General features: G+C 45.8%; 1 protein-coding gene across 1 annotated transcript in view; it reads right to left on the minus strand.

Moving 5' to 3' along the window:
- SPTBN1 (spectrin beta, non-erythrocytic 1) overlaps nucleotides 1-20,766 on the minus strand; it is an 81,835-nt gene that overhangs the window by 45,563 nt on the left and 15,506 nt on the right. Inside the window, exon 2 of the mRNA XM_005422641.3 lies at nucleotides 1,565-1,716. Within this exon, the coding sequence (XP_005422698.1) occupies nucleotides 1,565-1,716 (152 nt within the window). The remainder of the gene's footprint in view (nucleotides 1-1,564; nucleotides 1,717-20,766) is intronic.

Below are 20,766 nucleotides of genomic sequence, written 5' to 3' on the forward strand. Positions count from 1 at the left end.
TTGCAGAAGAAGGTGTGGTGGAATGCACTGTTCAAACAGAGCCTGCTGTCCTCCAGCCTCAGATAAGGAAGCTACAAAAAGAATGTGTGGTGGTGCAGACAGCTGCCAGTGCCAGACACAATGATGCAAGTGCAGCTCCAGGAGGCTCCTGTCCTCTCCCCACCCCATAGCTGCCCCAGCCCTGTTTGCATTTTCCAAAACCTGGAGTGAAATATGGAAATGAACGGTGCAACCACAGTCATGGGACTGCTCTGAGCTTCCTATTTGCTGCTGAAAGTCAAATCCTGACAGGCAGACAGGCAGACTTAACCAGAGCTGACACAGTTGGTGTCTCAGCCCTCAAATAATGGGGTATGTTGGTCTCAGCTATCCCTGTGTGAGGAACACCTGCTACCTGCAGTGAGCACATCAAACCCAACACGTGGCTGAGGCTGAGGTGAGTGGTCTGGCAGAGACAGAGAGGGGCTCAGAGCAAACTGCAGCTGGTGAACACCAGGATTTGTTACCACATCCACAGAGGCATTTCTGTGCACATCCCAACTCCCCTGCCCTTCCAGATGCACTCAGGCAGCTCCTCTCCTGCCTCCCCACACACACACACACACACACTACACTGGGCCATATGTTCCACTCATTAACCAGAGTCTTAAGCCACAGAGCTCCACTAATAGGAGAGCTTGATGACAAGTGATTACCCAGCCCCCTGCAGCCTTGGGTCTTAGCTAAAGACTGGTATTTCTTTGAAAAGATTGCTCCAAATTAGGCAGTTAAGAGCATCGCCATCATTTAAGGAACTGAAGGAGGAGCTGATACCCAGCCATTTCCTGGCACCCAGTTCTCCTCTTGTGCAGCAGCATTTTCCACTACAAGGACTTTCTTACTCACCACTCCTTGTGCTGGTACCAAAGGGGTGTTCAGCACACCCAAAGAAAGAATTTGATCCATTTATTTATATTGATTTTAGATATTCCCCTAACCAAAAAAAGCCCAAACCTTATCAGAGTGGAATCAAGTGCACTCAGGGACAGTTCTCAGCAGTGGGGTGTAATGAACACACCTCCAGCTGCTCTCCAGTTGTTGTCCTGCACAGCCCTGGCATGCTCTGGGATGGGAGCAGGGATGTGCCAGGCCTACACACCTGCATCACTGCAGGGTTTGTTAGCAGAGAAATGGGCCACTGCCCACAGGGCTCAGGTGTCCCAGCATATCTAACTCACCACCACCAAGGGACCCAAGGAGCTCAGGAACATTTTGTACTCTGTGCCTGTCAGATTTGGGAGCAGGGAACATGCTGCTGGAAGAACTCAGCATGTTACCAGCAAGGAACCTTTGAAGAAGACTTCCTTTGATTCCCACTGAAGCCACTACGAAGATATTTTAGTGGTGTCTGGATCCAGCTGAAGCAATAGAGCTCTTTTTTTTTTTCTTTAATATATAAAAAGACATTTTCAGTGCTGAATCCTCAGCACCCAGATTTCCTATACTGCAGTTGAGACAAGGATGCACAAAACCCCACCCAAACCCAACCCAACACTCCCCCCAATGGATACTGATAAGCACTTACAAGTCTCTCTCCTGAAAGCACTTCCAGGAGCTTGATGAGCATCCTCCCATCTCGAAGGTCAGTGTACAGGTCTGTAATCCGGCAGGACACACGAGCCAAGTGGGAATTCACCCACTTGGTGAAGGTCTTCTTCTGAACTGCCTCACGTTCATCTGCGGGGAAAACAACAGAATGTTACTCAAAATAAATCACAGCTCACGTTTCTATGTGAAAATGGGATGCTCGATCCTTTAAGATGAAATCAAAGGTATGGCTTGTCTTTTTGGGAGAATCACTGATGAAATTAGGACTTTTCATTGAAAACTCACCATTCTTCACCTGCTGAGTTCACCTGCTCTGGAGCACACACAAATCTGTAACAGATCCCCCAAAATACCACCAGTCCTTTTGGATTAAGACAAATATGATAGAGAGCAGAGACCAAAGCTTCCCACTGACTTTTTTCCTTTCTCATGACAATATTTATTTGCAGATTCAACATTTGTAACTGTATTTACACAATGTCAACATGAATTTTTCCATAACTGCATGCCTGAGGTAGACAAGCATTTATATCAAGCCATAGAAAAATAGATTCTTTCCACCTTTCCTTCCCAGAGTCTTTCACAACAGTTTATAGAGGAAAACATTGGCTGTGAGAGCTCTCTTACTGCACAGACTCACTGCAGTCCACATTAATTCACAAACTCCTTCCCAGCTCCTATCTGCCAAGCCCAGAGCTCTCAGACAGAAAACATTATGCATCTCTGTGGTTACATTCTCTTGCCAAGGGCTTTGGATGAAGCCTTGTTAGCCAAAAGTCATTTCAGTGAGCTGGGAAATACTACAGACCAAATTTGTCAAAACACAGGTGCTCTGACTCGGCCTCTGGAAGCCACAGATGAATGGAAGCTCTGCTTTCCCAGGCAGACAGGATTCCTCTGTAAAGATGTTGGCATGTACAGAAACAGGACATGAAGACAGATTAATCCTAAACTGCAGCACCCCCAGCTCTGAAAGCTCCAGTGTTGCTTAAAACACAGAGAACATTCCAGATGTGGCTGCCCAGGGATTTGGTGGATGCTGTCCTCCCAAAGGAAGGATGTGCTCCCTTCCTGGCATGGTCCCAGCACGTTCATAACCAGTCACTGCCTCCAGGACCTTGGGGACAGCAGCAAAAATCTGATCATGGTGATGTGGGATGACAAAGATGCTGAGAGTGAAGAGGACAGAAAGCTGGGGATCAAGCGAAATAAGAAAAGACAGTAAGAAGAGAAATCAGATAACAGAATGGTGGTGAGTGGGAGGGAGAGCAGACCTGCACTGAGTGGTGGTTTGCACAACTGCACAAACCCCACCCTAAGATTTCAGTTCCTCCCACTTATTTCTGAACTTGTTCTTCCTACCCATGTGGTTAGATGTGACCAAATCTACTGCCCTGAAACTGCCCCATTTTGAACAGCTTTTACCTACCTGTCAAGGTGTGAAATTACAAATGTGGCTTGGAAAAATGTCAAAGCTGGGGTTAGTGACAAAACAATGTGCTTTGGGTGAACTGACAGTTTGCATTTTTGTGTTTGCCCTTACTCTGTATGGAGCAGAGGATCCCTGTGGTAGAGGAAGAGAACAGGAGATCAGTAGGAACTGCAGCCAGTGTCTTTAGCTTTAAATATATTTTTATGAACTATTTATAGCAAGTGACTGGGAATGCTGTATCTGCTTGTCTAGTAATCCATGCCTTTACTTGAAGTATTTTTTGAAATGAGTCACAGAAGAGCAACCTTGCAATAGTTGGTGCTTTTTAAAGAAAATTCCATCAGAAACTGTCTCCTCTCACCAGCTCATACAAGCCCCAGAACAGCTCAGCAAGTTTGTTTATTTAATCACTGTAGTCTCTATATAGAAGCACAACATTCAGTGATCCCTGTGCTTACATTCATTCCAAAGAGAAATGCCAATGTACAGGACCATGAAAATAGAGCTGGATATACAAATATCATGTAAAACAAAATGAGCTATCAAATACCATCTTAAAGCCAACCATTAAACAAATATTTGGTCAAAAATGATGGTTTTCAGTAATTCTCCCAATTTGGGGTCACAGTGAAAGTAAAGAATGGGAAAAGAAATCCATGTGGCTTTAGTAAAAGGAGATGAAGAGTCAGGGCCTAATTTTGAACAGATGAAAGACACGAGGTGGGAAATGCAGCGACACATCAAGTCACGTTGTGAAACCTTTGGAGCCATGGTAGTAACTGACACCAGCTTGAGATCTTCTGGTGTTGAAAGCAAGTCAAGGAAGCCAACAGAGCAAGCAGCCCTTCCAGGACAGGGGAGACAGGTCCCTCCTGGGGATGTGTCCTTGTGGCTCTGAGGCTGCTTTCCCACCCCAGCACTTTCAGTGGCCCCAAAGGAAGACAAAGCGCATTTTTCAGGCAGTGGGGACTCGGGGAAAAAACCCTGAGAAAGTCTGACTGACTTCTTGTCTTGAGTGTTGCCTCAGCATCCTTAAGCACAGTGAACTATCAGGGAGGGAGAGGATGGGAGTCCAGCCGTGCTGGAGGAGCTGATGGTGGTGCCCTTAGGAGTGTTTTCTTTACTCTAGAGTTCAAAGCCAGTGGCTGCCTCTCCCCTTCTGCCTTCCCGTTTCCTCAGCCGTGCTCTGGGCGGCCCCGGTTTCCTGTTTACAGCGAGCGGGGCCCGCTCGGTTTCTCCGGCTCCCGCCCCCGCCCCAGCTCGCTCCTGCCTGAGCTCCTCTCACCTGATCCCCACCCATGCTCTGTGGAACCTCCTCCCTACTGCCTGCACCACTTCAAAATAGTGTGAGAGTCTCTGCTGGGACCACGGCTGTGCTGGTTCCAGCGCTAACTCCTCGTGCTGAGCCTACAGTCAGCTTTTCACAGCAGCTTCAGTGCTGGAGCCATTCATGCCTTTTCACTTTCTTTCCATCTCTGCTCTGATTTACAGCAAGCAGGGACGTCCCTGATTGTCTGGGTGCAGCCAGGGAAAACCCTGTGGCACCACACAAGGGCCAGGCCCCACATGCCACTGCCAACTTTTGGGGACAACCAGCAACTTCTGTCAGAAAAATGCCACTGGAGAAACACAGCAGCTCTTTCAGGCTCCTAATGGGGCAGTCACCCAGGAAGGCCAGGCTTTATCCTACACTTGGCACAGCTCTAATTCTGCACTGACACTCTCAGCCAGAGAAGCCCCTGGAGGGAGAAGGCACAGCCCTTCTTACCCCGCATCACTTCACTCCTCTTGCACTCCCACAACGTGGGAAAGCAAACCAAGCCCATGTGGAAATTGGTGTGACTGGGGTTGGTCATGTTAAAACCTCTCCTGATTATTTCTACATGGTGTTTCACAATGACAGCAGGTTTTTGCAATGCTTTTATCAACCCTTTCTAACTGATAAACTATTTTTCTGCTCTAGGGTTTCAGGTTAAAACACACACAGAATTAAAACCAAGGAAATTCAATTGTATGTTTCAAATAAAGAAAGATAGGTACAGAAATGTGGTGCTTAGAGCCCTGACAATTTGGTTAAGCAAACAACACAACTGTGAGTCTCTTAATGTGCAAAAACCTCCCCAGGGAGGGCCAGGTGTATCCATGAATGCAAACTCCAGGGATTTAACATCAGCCACGGGCCTTGGGTGCTATTTACAAACCTCATGTGATGGTTTTGACAAATGTCCTTCATATTTTCAAAAAACACAGTTATGGATTTTGAAGATTAATTAAAATGAGAGGATATGGGTGGAGCTCCAAGTGTCCTACAGCTTGTGAAAACATTTGTTTCCCAAGGGTAAAGAGAAATGAGCAACATGCAAAACATGCAGAGCAGGAAAACGGAAGCCGCTCTCGGAGCAGTATCAATAATAGTGAATCCAACTTATCTTGGAGCAACACTGGGAAGGAAATTTCCTTTATGCGGAAGGCCCCACGACAATGCCACCGCCAGAAAGGGGCTTGCAAAGTCCAGCACTGTGATTGTGATGCATCAAGGACTGACTTTGTTTAGGAGTTCAGTAAATAAACCGGAGCTGGTACACTGAAAGCATAAACTGAGCTGGACAGGATCACAAACAGGCATCTAACCCCTTCCTCGCTTGAGGGGAGACCATTCTTCCTCCACTAATTTGATGAGAAAAAAATCTGACAAAAATGCAGCCACTTTCTGAAAGCCCAGAGCTCGGTTACCGAGTCCCCAGTGCGGGACAGTGAGAGGGGGGTCACACACAGCACCCCCTCTGTCACACGCTCCATAGGGCTGTGCCAGAATAATGGTGAATTTGTTTGAATAACTGCCCTGGGAAAGGCAGGCTACAGGAGCTGGCTGAGAGCAGCCTGGGCCCCGTGACCCTGGGTGCTCCCACATGCCAGCAGTCCTCATGGGCCCCAGGGCCTCTGTGTGCCCCAGCTCTGACCACAGCCATGGCAGAGGTTACCTCTTACCTGCCTGCTCAAACCAGACACCCTGATCGCTTCCGTACCGGTCAAACCACATTTCCAGCACACTGACCTTGAATCCCTTTCACATGGATTGGTAAATCTGTCTAGGCCATGCTGCTGCCAGCTCTGCACAGCTAAAATGACTTTGGGTGTGTGACAGCTCTCATCAGCCCCTGGACAGGGGCAAAAGCCTCCACACAGCAAAGGGGGTGCTCTCAAAGGAGCCCAAACAGAGAAACTGGAGAACAAAAAGGAGCTGAAAGGAGCAGTCTGGGACAGCCCAGCCATCAGTGGCACCAACAGCCTCTCTGCTGAGCCCAGCCCAAGGGAGCTGCTCTTGGCACTGGCACTGCCCATGGATCCCTGCAACACCTCAAGCAAAACAAATTACAGATGATTGTTAATCCCTAATCCAAAAGCTCCATCTCCTGCAGGTTTCCATTTCATACTTCCATGCTGGAAGTAATTTCTCCAGCTTAAAATGATTATTTTTTTTATTATAGCATCCAGTGTGTGCCCTACATGAAGCACGGCAACATCCACTGACTCAGAGATCAGCTGAGTGCTGTTCTAAGCACATCACTTCTGCTGATATCCACTATCCACAGCTTCCCAGAATTTCCCAGATGATCTCCTCATTCCACAGAGAACAGAGAAAACAGAGCTTCCTTTCACAGGACAACATTCCTGTTGCTGTTGGTGTTCAGGGTGCAGGATATTCACCCCATGCTTTCTCACAGATCCAAGGATGTGGAGTGAAATAGCCAGTAATAGTCACAGCTTCACAAATTCCAGCTGTGCTTTGAGTTTTTTAGTTGAGAAAGATTTGTGAGGGAAGGGCAGATCAGCTGCTGGGACCAGAATGTGGGGATCAAATAAGATTTTATCAGCAAACAACAGGAACAGATGTGCTGTGATAACCTTCACTGTTTGCTGGAGTAAGGGAAGAGCGACAGAGAACATGAAATAATTCTGACATGGGCCCAGCTCTGATATTCCAGGCAGGCTTGAGTGGAACAACCTGGCCCTGAGGCACACAGAGCCCTCACAGGTCTGACACAGCTCCTTTGGTCACCACTCCAGCAGCACCTTGACAAACAGAGCTGGTGGCTCCTGCTCCTGTCCAAATGCAGGGCTGTGTGCTCAGACACAGCTGAGGACTGCAGCAGCCCTGGGCTGTGCCTCAGGCTGGGGAAGGAGGCTGAGGCTCCTCACAGCCCAGCAGGACCCCACCCTGGGCTGAGACCCCTGTGGGACTGCGGCTTGTAGGGTGTGTAACTATGCAAAGCACCGAACTGATGCACCACTAAATATAGCCCAGAGGGTAAAATGCACCTCAGTGTATCCACTGAGGATCGGCTGAGGAGAGAAACATCTGGTTTGGGTAAACACTCCTGAAATGATGGCCTTTCCACATGGTCCCACACATGCTGTATTCATCCTTGGGCATCAGGAAGCCCAGAGAACAATGCACAAGCATGCACAGCCAGGCACAGACAGTCTAAATGGAAATACATTGGAATTCATCTATGGGGAAGAAAATGAAGGAAGGAGGAAAGATCAGTATTATTAGCTATCAGTAGAGAAAAGGAAATTTTCTCCTAACATTCAAGTTTCTTTTAATTTTCAGGTGTCCTATAGCAATAAACTGAGCAGTGGATGCTGCTTTTCTCCAGCTGCAGATTACAGGTTAAGACTGAAAATGTGGATTGACAAAAATGGAAGAAACAGAGTTTAATGTAGTAAACACAAGTCCATAGTACACACATGCAGGAACAAGGAAAGAACTAGAACAAAACCTGCAGGAAGTTAAATTTACACATGACACACAGAGAACATGATCCACGTGGGTCCAGTGCTTAGAAAAATGCATCTCCTTCACTTTAATCTTGCTGACAGTTTACCATGGAGGAATGGGAGTGGAGCAGCTGATCATTCTCATGCAAATAGGATGCATTTGTTAATGGTTATTTTATGGCACAAAGTCATCTGTGGAGTGATTTCCAATCCAAAGAGGTGAGATCACACCAAAGCTTTTACGTGCTCCAGCATGACTTAAACAAGAACTCGAATGCAAATGTTAGAGATGACAAAGCAATGAAGGGATTTTGTTTGTGCTGTGTTTAGCTGGTGATTTCATTAGGAGCAAAATCTTTGCTGCTTTCCCGACTCTGCTACATGGAGACAGTTGTGGAGAAATCAGGGGTGTGTTCAGCAATCCTTTTGCTTTTACTAGGAAGCACCAGCCAGCTGCTAAATCCTATTAAATATCTACCCTTCCCTAATAAACGTTACAGCATGTGACCACTTTCACTGCAGAAAATCCTCTGGAAAAGAAAAAAGGGAAAGCTACAGAATGCAGCATGTGGAACAAACAATCCTGCTGCTTTCTCTCTCTCTCTGATGGCACTAAACCCCCCTCAATGACATGATGCACAGAACAATGTCCAGGAGCCAGCCAAGCATTGCAGGGTGTGGAAGGGCAGGTCCCTTCATGGTCTTTATTTTTACCCAGAGTTTATGGCATTTTGGTGTCAGTAACACAAAAATGAACCTTCCACAAGCCAGATGAAGATTCATGTACAGGAATGATTATGTTAATCTCTAAAAAGTTACTGTAAAGCCTCCCACAGCAAATAAACATAAAAGTTTATTTCATCTGGGTTTAACAGATTAAACTGGTGGAAGAACTCAGCTTTTGATTTATAATTTTTGTTTGAGTTCAGAAGATAAGATGACACATTTAAGCAGATTTAGAGCAGCAGGTGCCCAGCTCTCCCTGCATTGGTGATGGCTGTGTGAACTGCTGGTTTAACTTCAGGGGACTGGAATACAAACCTGTGTAACCATGTCCCACAACATGCCCAGCTCCTCTGTGGAGAGCACCCATCACAGGGCCATTGCAGCCTCAGAAGCCAGTCAGCTGCTCTTCTGGTTCTCCAGGAACCCCACTGACTGCTGGTTCTACTGTATGAAATGCAAATGAGCTACAGAAACACCACCTTTAGTGGGTAATTCAAATGATTTAACACTTCTGGGGGCTGCTCTTGGAAATGCCTACACACTCCTTCAGCTTCAACCACCACCACCCAGCCTGGGTTGTACATGACAGCTGAACAAAATGGTCACAAGGACCAAGGCCTGAATCCCAAACTGTAGCATAGAATCACAGACTTGGGTTGGACAGGACCTTAAATATCATCCACTTCCACCCCTCTGCCATGGGCCAGGACACTTCCACAAGGCCAGGTTGCTCAGAGCTCCATCCAGCCCAGCCTTAAACATTTGAAGGGATGGGGGGGGCAGCCACAGCTGCTCTGGGCATCATCACCCTCATAGGGAAGAATTTCTTCCCAATATCCCATCTAACCCTTCTCTCTGTCAGTGTGAAGCCATTCCCCCTTATCCTGTCACTCCAGACTCTTGTAAATAGTCTCTCTCCATCTTTCTCGTACCTTCTTCAGGCACTGTCAGGCCACAGTCAGGTCACTCTGAAGCTTCTTTTCCTCAGGCTGAACAACCCTAATTCTCTCAGCCTTTCCCAAAGCAGAGGTGCTCCATCTCTCTGACCATCTAGGTGGCCTCCTCTGGGCCTCCCTTCCTCCTTTCTGAAGAAAGATGTTACAAAGCCATATCTACAGCAAAGTAGCAGAAGTACAGATGAATAAAGGAGTAACTTTTTGGCCTCATGACATGCAGTGTTCAAAAGGGCCTCCTTTAAAAAATAGCATGGAAAATGTCTCAGTGCTGTTGGCATTTTACACAAAAGGACACAAACCCCTCATGGCCGATTTGATGTCAGTGCTCGTTGCCACTTTTCCCTTTTGCGTAAGAAACAAATCCCTTCATCAAAAGGAGCATGGAAAAAGCATCTGCCTGTCCCAGGACACTGACTGCAACATTCCCACAGAAGAACAATGAGAACCCGAGGTCACTGCACTGTTTCAAGCACACACAGTCTTGGGGGGTCTTGGCAGTTTCCTTTAAAACCCATTATATGCAAAATGCAGGGAAGTGCCAGGGGATTTTTGAAGGGGACAAAAATGTTTTTCTATACATGTGCAAACCACTCTCTGACTGGCAGTGCTGAATGAGTATGAGAGCAAGGCTTGGCCTGGGCAGGGAACATGCCAGGTCCTTCCCTACATCAGATCCATCTTATTTCTCTCTGTGTTTACCAAACCCAGCAGAATAAGAATTTTTACAGTGGATTCCTACTTGTCTATGGGAAGGAAAGCAAGGGTAGGAAGAAGGAGCTGGGGGGTTTTACTATTTCTGTTGTTCTCTTTTCCTTTCAGCATTCCTCCCTCTTCTCAGCACTGCAGGAAATGCAGCTGCTCTCACAGCTACTGGCACTGCAATTCCTACTGCTCCTGTGTGCCCAGCCTGGGAGCCTCGTTAGGCAGGATTTGGAAACACAGAATTGTAAGTGACATAAACCAGAGATGAGTCACAGAGAGATGAGCATCAGCACTCAGCATTCTCCATGAAGATAGCAAAGTGCATGGTGAGTCCCACCTTTTCCAGAGCATACCCGGCACTGTGGGTGACCATTTCCAGTGGCATATGCCACCCTGGAGGGAGGAGACCTGGCAGGATGCAAGGCTGGGGAGAGCCAAGCAAGGGCAATCCCGATGGGATATCCAGAATCCCTGTGAGGGTGTTGGAACACCACCTCCCCCACAGGCTGTGGGATGTCCATCCTTAGGAAGAATCAGATCTCAGGAGGACAAACCCCTAAGCATGGGAATTGCCCCTGCCTTGAGCAGGTGTGCTGGACCAAATAAACTCCTCTTCCAACCTGAAGTATTCTGTGATTTTATAAATTCCAGCAAGCTTAAACAAGAATAGGCCAGAAGACTGCACAGCCAGTATTCCCATGGAATCCCACTGAGGATTTCAGAGGGCTGTGGGATCTCTTCTTTCATCTGAGGCACAAGTTGAGACATTACATGGAGAGCAAAGTCAAAGCTGTAGAATATTTTGACCATGCTTCTGTGAAAACTCACTGCAATCAGAATGAGGAATAGATGAAAGAAAGTCAGACTTTGTTGGTTTCATGTTTAAATCTAATTTCACCTTAATGACAGAGAAGCATGAATAGAAAATAAAGAAATCTACAATGACTGCATTTAATCCTTTCAAAATATTAAATCTCTGTGCTAAGAGATGTTATCATTATAATTAATTGCTGCTAAATTATAATTTTCATTATCACAGAAATATTTTAAATGGAAGAACATGTATTTAAATAACCACTGTGTTGATCAGGGATTAATAAGAGCTGAATTCATAGCCTTGCTGAACAATGTGTTTAGTTCCTGCAGTTTCCATGGCCACACAATAATTTACTACTGTTAACTGTGTGCCACATTGTAGGGTCAGATGCACTGCACTGTGCTGACAGCATGCTGAATAAAAGCAGCAGCACCACAGGTAAGCCAGACCACAGCTCAGCAAACTAAATCCCAAAGGTGGAAACTGAATGAGTAACAGCAACAAAAATACTGTAGGTTAAAAAAAAAAAATCACTTGTATAACTGAAAGAACATTGATATTTATAAAATGCCATTATTTCTAAAAAAAGAGTTTTAAAAATGCATTTTTTTAAATGAGATTTGCTACAAACTGCTAATAAGAAGCATTAGAGGAAAAATCCCTAATCTTCTCTGTCTCTAATCTGCAAACCCATCATGCAGAGCTCCCAAGAAAGTCCTGGAGTTGGAGTCTTTTGAGATTGACAGAACTGACATCTTCACCTGTTTGCTTGCTTAAGAAAAGCTCCAGAAAACTGAACCATGATTTCAACTTGAACACACATTCCAGCTAGTCATACTAAAGGAGTTCTTTAAGAAATCCATGTGGCAATTAAAGAAATAACAATAATAAGAAATCTTTCTTTTCATGCCACACCTACTTTATTGGGACTTCTGAGGCACAAACAAGTTGCACATGCATTCTAGTTCCTCACCTCAAAATTTTCTTACTTGCCTGTTTGATTCCAAGCCAAAGGTCATTTACTGATCTGCTTGTGTGGGACAATGTGACATGTTTAAGCAAAATCATTTTAGCCTTTGGAATTATGCAAGAGTGGGGAAAAGAGATCCTTTTCCAGCACATTATTTCCTGCCCAGGTAATAACTTAACTTTCAAAGCAGTACCAGAAAAAAACCCATTTGTTTGAAACCCTCTAAAGTCTGAGATTTAAAAGGTGATGCAAATTTGAAGAAATTAGGGTAAAATTATACTTTTAATACCTTAAATGTTCATCTTCATCCAGAAACATCACTTGTTTCTTGTTTTTCTAGTCTTAAAAGTGGGCTGGTGAGTTGTACTGATTGTTCAAGACCTTGACTGCAACAATTGGAAGGGCCTCCACAGGGACAAAGGTGTGGCTCCTGTGGAAGGGGTCCAGGAGAGCTTCCAAGTATCTTGCCTTCACTTTCTTTCATTTTTAGCACAGTTAGAAAATGATAAAAGCACTCAAAGACTCCTGATCACAGTCACTTCACTGATGCCTCCTCAACCATGTTGCACATTGTCTCCATATTCTGGGCTTTTCCCCTCAAAATGTAAATCAGTGATGTGGTGTTTTCTTTAAAAACCCCAAAAAACAGAATAAAGCCCAAAACAGACTATGAGGTAATGGCAATTAATAAAGGAAAAGCAACTTCTGGAAGTTCAGTGTCTAATGACTCTGACTGCTCCCAGTTGTCTGTTAGTGTGACAGCAATGTCATTAGAACATAGTTCAGGTTCTGATTCAGCAAAGAACTATTGCACACTTGCACAGACTATTTGTGTTTGCACCCATCTTAAACATCCAAATCACACAGACACTGGGGGGCACAGCATGAGGATGCACTGTGGAGCCTCACACTCATTTGTATGTTCCTGAAGCCTCAGTCACAACTCACTGATTTTCAGCTCTCCAAATTTACACACATTTCACACATTTCAGCCCAACTCAGCTACACCAGATGTTTATGCAAAAGGAAGAGTCCCATGAATGCACTCCTGAATGTAAAGGCCACGTTGACCTGCACCTGACGCCAGGGAAATGTTTCTAAACTTGGCAACAGGAGCTAAACCAGAAGGGAGAGCTGAGTTGTAGAGCACAGAAAACAAAAGGTGTTTTGGCTTTAGGTGGCTGTCACATGGACACCTGAAACCTGCCAGGAACTGGATAGGATGGGCCATGTTCACGAGGCTGGAGGAGAGGGAAAGGACAGGCACAAACCCAGCACCCTGAAATGGGCACTGCAGAGATCACACCACCCTGCCCAGCCATTTCATTCAGGAAAAACAGGGGGAAGTCCCCTTGGAGCTGTTTTATTCCCTGCTCGTCCCAGCCCTGCCATACCCAGCGTGGGGAGCAGCTCTGCTGGCGCCAGGGCAGAGCTCCAATCCATCCCTGAGGGGGATGGCACTGCCAGGACGTGCTGCATGGTTAAAGGGTTTACATATTAGGTGTCCTTAAGTGTTGTCTGCTCTCCAGGACAACTTGTGACTGCTTTTATTTAGGAAAAAGTATGTGCAGTGAGGAATGAGCTGGAGCACGGCTGGCGCCAGGCGCTGAGGACACAGGAGCATCTTTCAAGTGGCACAGAGCATCATTAGCATCAGTGTGCTGGCAAACACCAGGGCAAGTCAACTGTTAAGAGCAAAGGCTCCAGTAAATAAGGTTTATATCATGGGAATTTTATTATATAACCTATCAGACATATCTATTTTGGAGGAGAGGCAGAGAGAGAAGCATTTAGTAATACATCTGCAGCAGGGGTCTATGGAAAAAACGTTCCATAACTTCCACATCTCACCCTGTGAGCTCCTCTCATAAGGACTTAGGCCACTGCTAAGAGCAACAGGTCCAGATACAACCAGCACTTAATCTGCTATTAAAGGCTGGCAGATTATCAGGGCACCTGCACAAGTGACAGTGGCCAGGATGTCACCAAGGGAACAGTCAGGAAACAGTCTGCAGGCACTGCCAGTTTTCTGAAGAGACTTCCTTGAGCTAGAAGTGGCACACTCTGTTCTGATCCCAGGGGAGGCTGTGAGGATGTAACTCACCTTACACCCCACAGGGTGAACAAAGAGACAGGGAGGGAGAACACGAGACACTCAGCACCCAAAGGTAAAGGTAACCCAAATGATTGAACTTCCCGTGACGAGGATAACAGAAAGGTCAGAAGTTCAGAACACCACCAATATTTGATGTTTCCAGACACCTCCCCTATTTATTCAGAGCCTGCCTCAAGTGCCATTCCATAATGGTTCTTACTCATATCAGCCTGCAATCACAGTACAGTCACATCTGTGATTTCACAGCAGTCTCTCCCATTATATTGCCAGGCAATCTGAGCTGCCAGAGGAACACACCCTGAAAAAAGCAGCCGTTGCACTATCAAGGTCTAGCTTCCCTCCAAATAACTGTGGAAAGATACTAAAGTAGATGTAGAATTAATTATTACCCAAAGCAAACCGTAGTTAGCTGACTACAGATGGGATGGTCAGGTTTTCACTTCTCTTTTTTCCTGGAACCAAATCATAATCAGATCATAATGCCAAAAACTGGAAACACTTCCTGGACAAAATGAGCATTAAGAACTGGACTTTGGAGGGTTTTTGAAAGGAGAAAGCAGAACCCAGTATATGGTATTAGCATGGAGGAGCTGAAACCAAGGGGGAGCTGATATTTGAGAAAAATGTAGGAAGAGGAGTGGATTTGAGAGACAAATTTAATGGGGCTGCATTGGTTTATACTATCTGAGACATGGGCGCTGCATATTGGCTGATTATCTGCAGTTTGCCAGGCCATTAAATGAAATTTAAATATCTTTATTCAACCACAGGGGTTTCATTCCAAGAAAAATCTGGGCAGCCAGCATTTATTCTGTTCAGATAAACTCTTAAATCTCTTTGTAACCACATGTTTTTTTGTTTAATCTTTGAAGGCATAAGGTCACCCTTTGCTTGTGATTAGAGTACTGTGGTCACACAGATCATGTTTGTACCTTGCCACTGCACTTTTTCCACTGACCCTTTGGTGAGCACTTCTCCAGCTCCTCAACCTGAAAACAGTCCCAACAGAACTAAAACAGGCAAGAAAACTTGAAGCCACTAATCTCAAAACCAAACCAATCCTAAGAAGCACATGCCTGGCCATTTTGGCAATATTGTAGGCAGAGATGTTTGAAGTCTCTGCAAGGATACCAAATATGATTTCTGTACAAACTCATTTGGGATGATACTGTTATTTTTTGCTCATATAAATAATACATAAGAATCATATTTGTGACCTCCTCCCCAAAGAGTTTAGCTAAAATCAGTGCAAGATTGTGCATGCTACTGATTCCCACCAAAGAGCAAACTGACCCTGTCCGGTGTCACTTTGTCACGTATGTGTAGCTGGGCTTGTCCTTTCAAGTTCCAGCTTACATTTTTATGAACAAACCAAACTTGACTGAACAGAGAAATTATCAGCACTTCCAGTTATCCCATGAAAAGGCCACTTGGTAATGCCAGCTCTTTCACAAGGCCTTTGAAAAGGCAGGAGCGTGGCCCCCAGACCATGTCCCAGTGGCTGCCTGCGTGTCTGCCGGGCTGTGCTGTTCCCTGCACACTGAAGGGCCTTTCTCTGTAAGCTCCTTTCTAGGGAACAGTGGGGCATTGAGCAGGGCTACAAGCCTGGTTAATATTAGTTTGGCTACAGTAGTGCTCTCCCAACAAAGGAGGCTCTCAGCCCGGGGTACCCTCGCTCCAGCAGCAAGTGCACAAGGGCTTTTGTGTGAGCGTGGGCTCTCCCAGCCACCGCCACCTCGGGCTCTGCATCACAAGTCACAGGCACGAGTGTTCCCCATCCCTCTGGGCCCTTCCCATCCCTCTGGGCCTTTCCCATCCCCTCTGGGCCTTTCTCCTCTGACAGAAATGTGAGGACTCAGCTTGATGCATTTTCAGGAGCAGTGAGCAATTTTGGGCTCACGTGCTCTCCTTAACTGCACGAGGCTCTCCGTGTGGACAGGAGGGCCACAGTGACTCTGAGTCCCAACAGGGACACGACATGTTGGTGGCACAGCTGGGAGTGAGGCCCTGCTCCCCCAGCACCCCCGTGTTCAGCGGGTTCTGCTCTGCTCCTGCACTACAACAGCCACCACCTCGTTCCTGCTGCGCTGAATTTCAGAGCTGCTGAAGTGCTGAGTAATCCACGAGCTTCTAACTCTCTCCACAAATGACCCTTTGCTTTAAAAGGACTCGTTTTGAGTGGGAGGGGAGTTGTTTACTGATACTTATTAAACAACTTTAATCTTTGATGAAGTGTCACTTCACTCGGACAATCACACTGGCACAAAGGCCATTACCTGCCAGGCCCAGATACAGACATCCAAATGGAATTTCAGATTTGATTTCTCCTGGGAAGAGCAAAGCAGATTCTCAACCACCTTATTTATGATATTCTACCTCCTTTACCGCAGCTTTGAAAGTCAACAGAGACTAATTTCCAATATTTGGTGTAAGAGTTTTCCCAAACCCAGCTATTCAATGAAGATAATTCATTTTCACATGAGGAAAAGATGTCATTGTCATACCCTGCTACTTAATAGCTGATACTTAATACTTCTCAATTCAACTTAAACAGGAACAAAAAGACCTTCAGAGCTGTTAGTAATAAAATACTCATGAAATTCAGACTCTGAGCAGAAGGGGAGCAGTTACCAAACCACACAACCTGTGCTGGGATCTCACAGAAGAGGAGTTTAGTAGAGGGAAGACAGAAAGGAGATTTTGTGAATTGCATAATTAGATTTTCTTCACCATTTCTGCTAAGCTTAGATAGCAGCTCATCCACTTTAATAGTCAAAGCATGCACCCAACAGAAAACAGAGAGATGAAAGAAACTAAGAAAAAAGAGGAAATCACAAACACAAATTGGGAAAGAGCTCAGGAATGGAAGACAACCATTGTTCTGTTGTTTTATCACCACTTTCATCTCTGTCGTAGGCTTGTTTTATTGCCCCACTTTCCACACAACTTAATGGCAAAACCCACAATCCATTTGAATAGGGCTTTTGGATAGGAAAAATCTTTGGAATAGGAGCCTGTACTCCCAGGTGATTACAACACGGCCCTGAAACACTGGGATGGTGGAGCTTCTTGGACACATGGAATGCAGAAACACCCAAGGGCTGATTCCTGTGCTGCATTCCCAGATCCCTGAGCTGAGGAGATTTACACCAGTTGAGCACCACACAAATCATTTTGCTCTGGCTACATTTCTCCCCCAGGGTATTCAAAACACCCTGCTGTCCCATGTGAAAATATCTGCTTACAAGCTTTGTTTACTTCATTTCAGAGCCACAAAAAGTGCTCCAGAACTGCCCTTTTTAAAAATTAGGCTACAGCACCTAGAAATTTCTGATTGTTTCTAAATTAAGATCCTTACACATACAGTTAAAAAACTAAATGTTACAAGCATACTCTAAATGAAAATTGAAGAGAACAGACTATAAAAAACCTAAGCCAACAGCTTGGAGTTGTAAATGTTCACAGTTATTTCAGTGAGAAGCCAAATCCAATTTAAATGTTTACTTTCGACCTGTATCAACACTGACCACATGAGCAGAAATACCTTACTCTTAGCTCCTTTAATTTGCCTTCTCTATCTCCACAAGTACCAAAACCCATGACCAGAAAAAGCAAATTTCTGCCCAAAAACTGAGTCAGGATTTGGATGTGTATGCAGGAAGGAATAAGGGCCCAGCTATCACAGAAATGCACATTTAAGTCAGTTTGGGATCCCTTTAAAACTCCTTGCAAATCTGACAGGATTTCCAACCATGCAGCTTGTGCTCAGGTGTTCACCAAACTGGAAGACTGAAGTGTGCTGTGACACATTCAGGCTTTGGAGTATTGCAGACACCAGAAAATCAAACAAAATTTGCCACACAAACAGGAATTTCCATCTTTGGTGGATCTGAGAACATGGAGGGGAGGAGGTAAACCCAAAATCCGTGTAATCCAGACACATTTCATCAAGAGTGAAATTCAGCCTCCCTGCATTTCAGTTTGAAGAGAAATTACCATGACAAGAAATGCCAGTGACCCATTTGGTAGACAAAGTAGGGTGTCCCAGGTCAGTAATCAGCGCTTGCAGCTATGCAGGTCCCTGCTCCCAGGAGACTCAAACCTTCCCAAGGTAAATCAGGAAGGGACTGGACTGCTGAAACTGCCTGCTCAAAGGGCACCCACGGGAGCAACTCCAAGGATCCTGGCGTCACAGAGGGCGTCTCTGCTTTAGTGCAGGACAGCACTGCAACTCCTGCAAACTGCTCTGTCGGCAGCAGGAGCTCCCTGTTTAACCTTGAGCATAGACAGGGATTTGGGGGAAGATTTTCTTGCAGCAAAAGCTGTGGGAAAGCCCTGCTTGAGAACAGAAAACCAAGAAAATCTTCCTGCCATCCTTCAGCATGGATCCAACCTACACATATATTCATACATGATCAAGCTGGTTACCAGTGACCACTTAAAAATTGAAGTGGTGTGTGTCTCTTTTTATGCCAAACCTCCTTGGGTCATTGCAGATCAAAGGATTCCAAGCCAAGGAGCTCCTCTGCTGAAAGGCTCTTTATCAGAGAGAGAGGCTTTGCCCCAAACACCCCAAATACAGTTGCATTGCCTTTCCTGGTGCAGGTAGTGCTGTGCAGCCACAGTCAGCTTTGTATCCTCATGAAAGAGAGTTTAGAACTGATCTTAAACACCTCTGATGAGAAAGGCAGCTCACCTTTCCTACAGCTTATTCCAGTGTCCAGTTTTTCAAACATACTATTTCTAACACGGCTCAAAATAAAGGCACTTTCTCTCATGCAGCCTGAGCACCAAAACACACCAGGTTCCCAATAAATGCCCGGTGTCCAGCCTGAAAGGCAGCATTGCAAAAACGCCCAAACCTGAAATGTGCCACACAGCAGGACACACGCCAGAGCTCCTTTGAAAGCTGGCTTTCCTCTGGCACTTATCGGGAGTGCCGATCTAGCTCACCCCCACCATCCCCCCGCCAGATTTCACATTTGTAATTACCACTGGAAATCTCACACCTCGGGCACAGCCCCGGAGCTGAGACCCAACTTTCCAATGACAGGGCAGGAGCTGATAGAGTCATCAAGCTCCCGAATGCCAGAGATGTTAATAAATACCACTGCCCTGCTAACCGGGTGGGAAGGAGCCCTGGAGCAGTGATGATAGCTGCTTCCCCGTGCACCCTTCCCGCTGGAAGGTGAGACAGCTGCAGGGATCTCCTTCCAAATTCCTGACTTGTGTTAACCTCTTCCTGCCAGCTCCTACCGTGCCCAGCCAATCCATAGGATCCTGTCACATTACCATAGCACGGGTGACAGCCTTCGTTTTATAACAACAACAAAATATCTGGTTTAATTTGCATTTAATTCCTCAATGTAGCAGGACAAACTCTCCACTGACAGAACCTGCACAAGCTCCATGGCAACGTGTTTCCCACAAACAAGTTTTGGGGTTCTGTCTTTACTTGCAGGAGTAACTGCAGCCGTGCAACCTGATCCCTCTCCACTGCACAAGTGGCCATGAGAACCAAAACTCCACGCCTAGCTTTGAGATGATAGCAACCACTGATAGTATCGCTCACTTATCATTCCAGGACCAGGTGAACTAAGCATAATAGGAACTTACTGAAACTTAATAAAGGAAACACAACTTGCTAAAGCATTTTTCTCCCCACACCTGTCCCAGCATTCTCACTGGCACTCTCAAGTATGCTAAACTCCTGGATTATCGACACTGGCCTTCAGGGCTTCTTTTGACAAAAAGAGAGTCTTGATTCACTCCTAGCAATGGCTTCTGCCACATCCTGCTTCTCTCTGGCCCATCAAGGCAAATGGGAGCTGGGATCCCCTGCCAGGTGACCCTTCCAGGGGCAGAAGGAGCTGGTCTGGTCCCTTCAGTGCAGTCCCACAACCTGCACTGGGTTTCACACTCCAGCAGGACTGGGCTGGAAAATCTGCTTTAATCACCCCACAACCATCATCAAGTTTCCTTACAATCATCACTTCAAGGCATTTAAAAGAGGTGGAACACAGGAGTGCCAAGGGAATCAGGTATGATGTGACTTTGCTTTGTCCACAGCATTTTGGGGCAGAATTAGGCTGGCTCCTCTCTTCATGTGAAGCTTGCAGTGTCAAACCTCATGTATTGTCTATCTTAGGAAAGAGGAGATCAGAGACAGTTGTCTTCTACCCATTGCTGGTTCGGACTTCTCTTTGTACAGGGCCTGAGCACCTGCTCTGTGTTATTTTAGATAAAACAATGTACTCCCAAGTATTGTTGAGGAAAACTCAACATTCACTAGATCTAAACAGTACCTTGCTATAATCTAGCGCAAAGATGGGGATTCACATGGCAACTGCAGGAACTGTGAAGAAAAGAGGGGTAAATTCAGTGTGTGAAGGACATGAGCAGAAGTTAGAGTAATCTGTGTGGTGCTGATGCTGGTGCTGCTCCAGAGAGCCCTCCTACCCAGAGCAGTAGGGGGTGAAACATTTATCAAGGAGTATGTGATTATTTGAAATGTATCTGCTCTCACTTGTTTGTACACCTCCATTGTGAAAGAGGTAAAACTGGTGATAAATCTGTAATTTTAAAAAAATACATATATTCAGCCTATCTGTGCTGGGCTTGAGCCTTACCCAGTGCCACAGAACACTCCCTGTTCCCACCAGAGCCTCCCAGCAGGAA

This window comes from Geospiza fortis, unplaced genomic scaffold (genome assembly GCF_000277835.1).
Source record: "Geospiza fortis unplaced genomic scaffold, GeoFor_1.0 scaffold275, whole genome shotgun sequence".
Lineage (NCBI taxonomy): Eukaryota > Metazoa > Chordata > Aves > Passeriformes > Thraupidae > Geospiza > Geospiza fortis.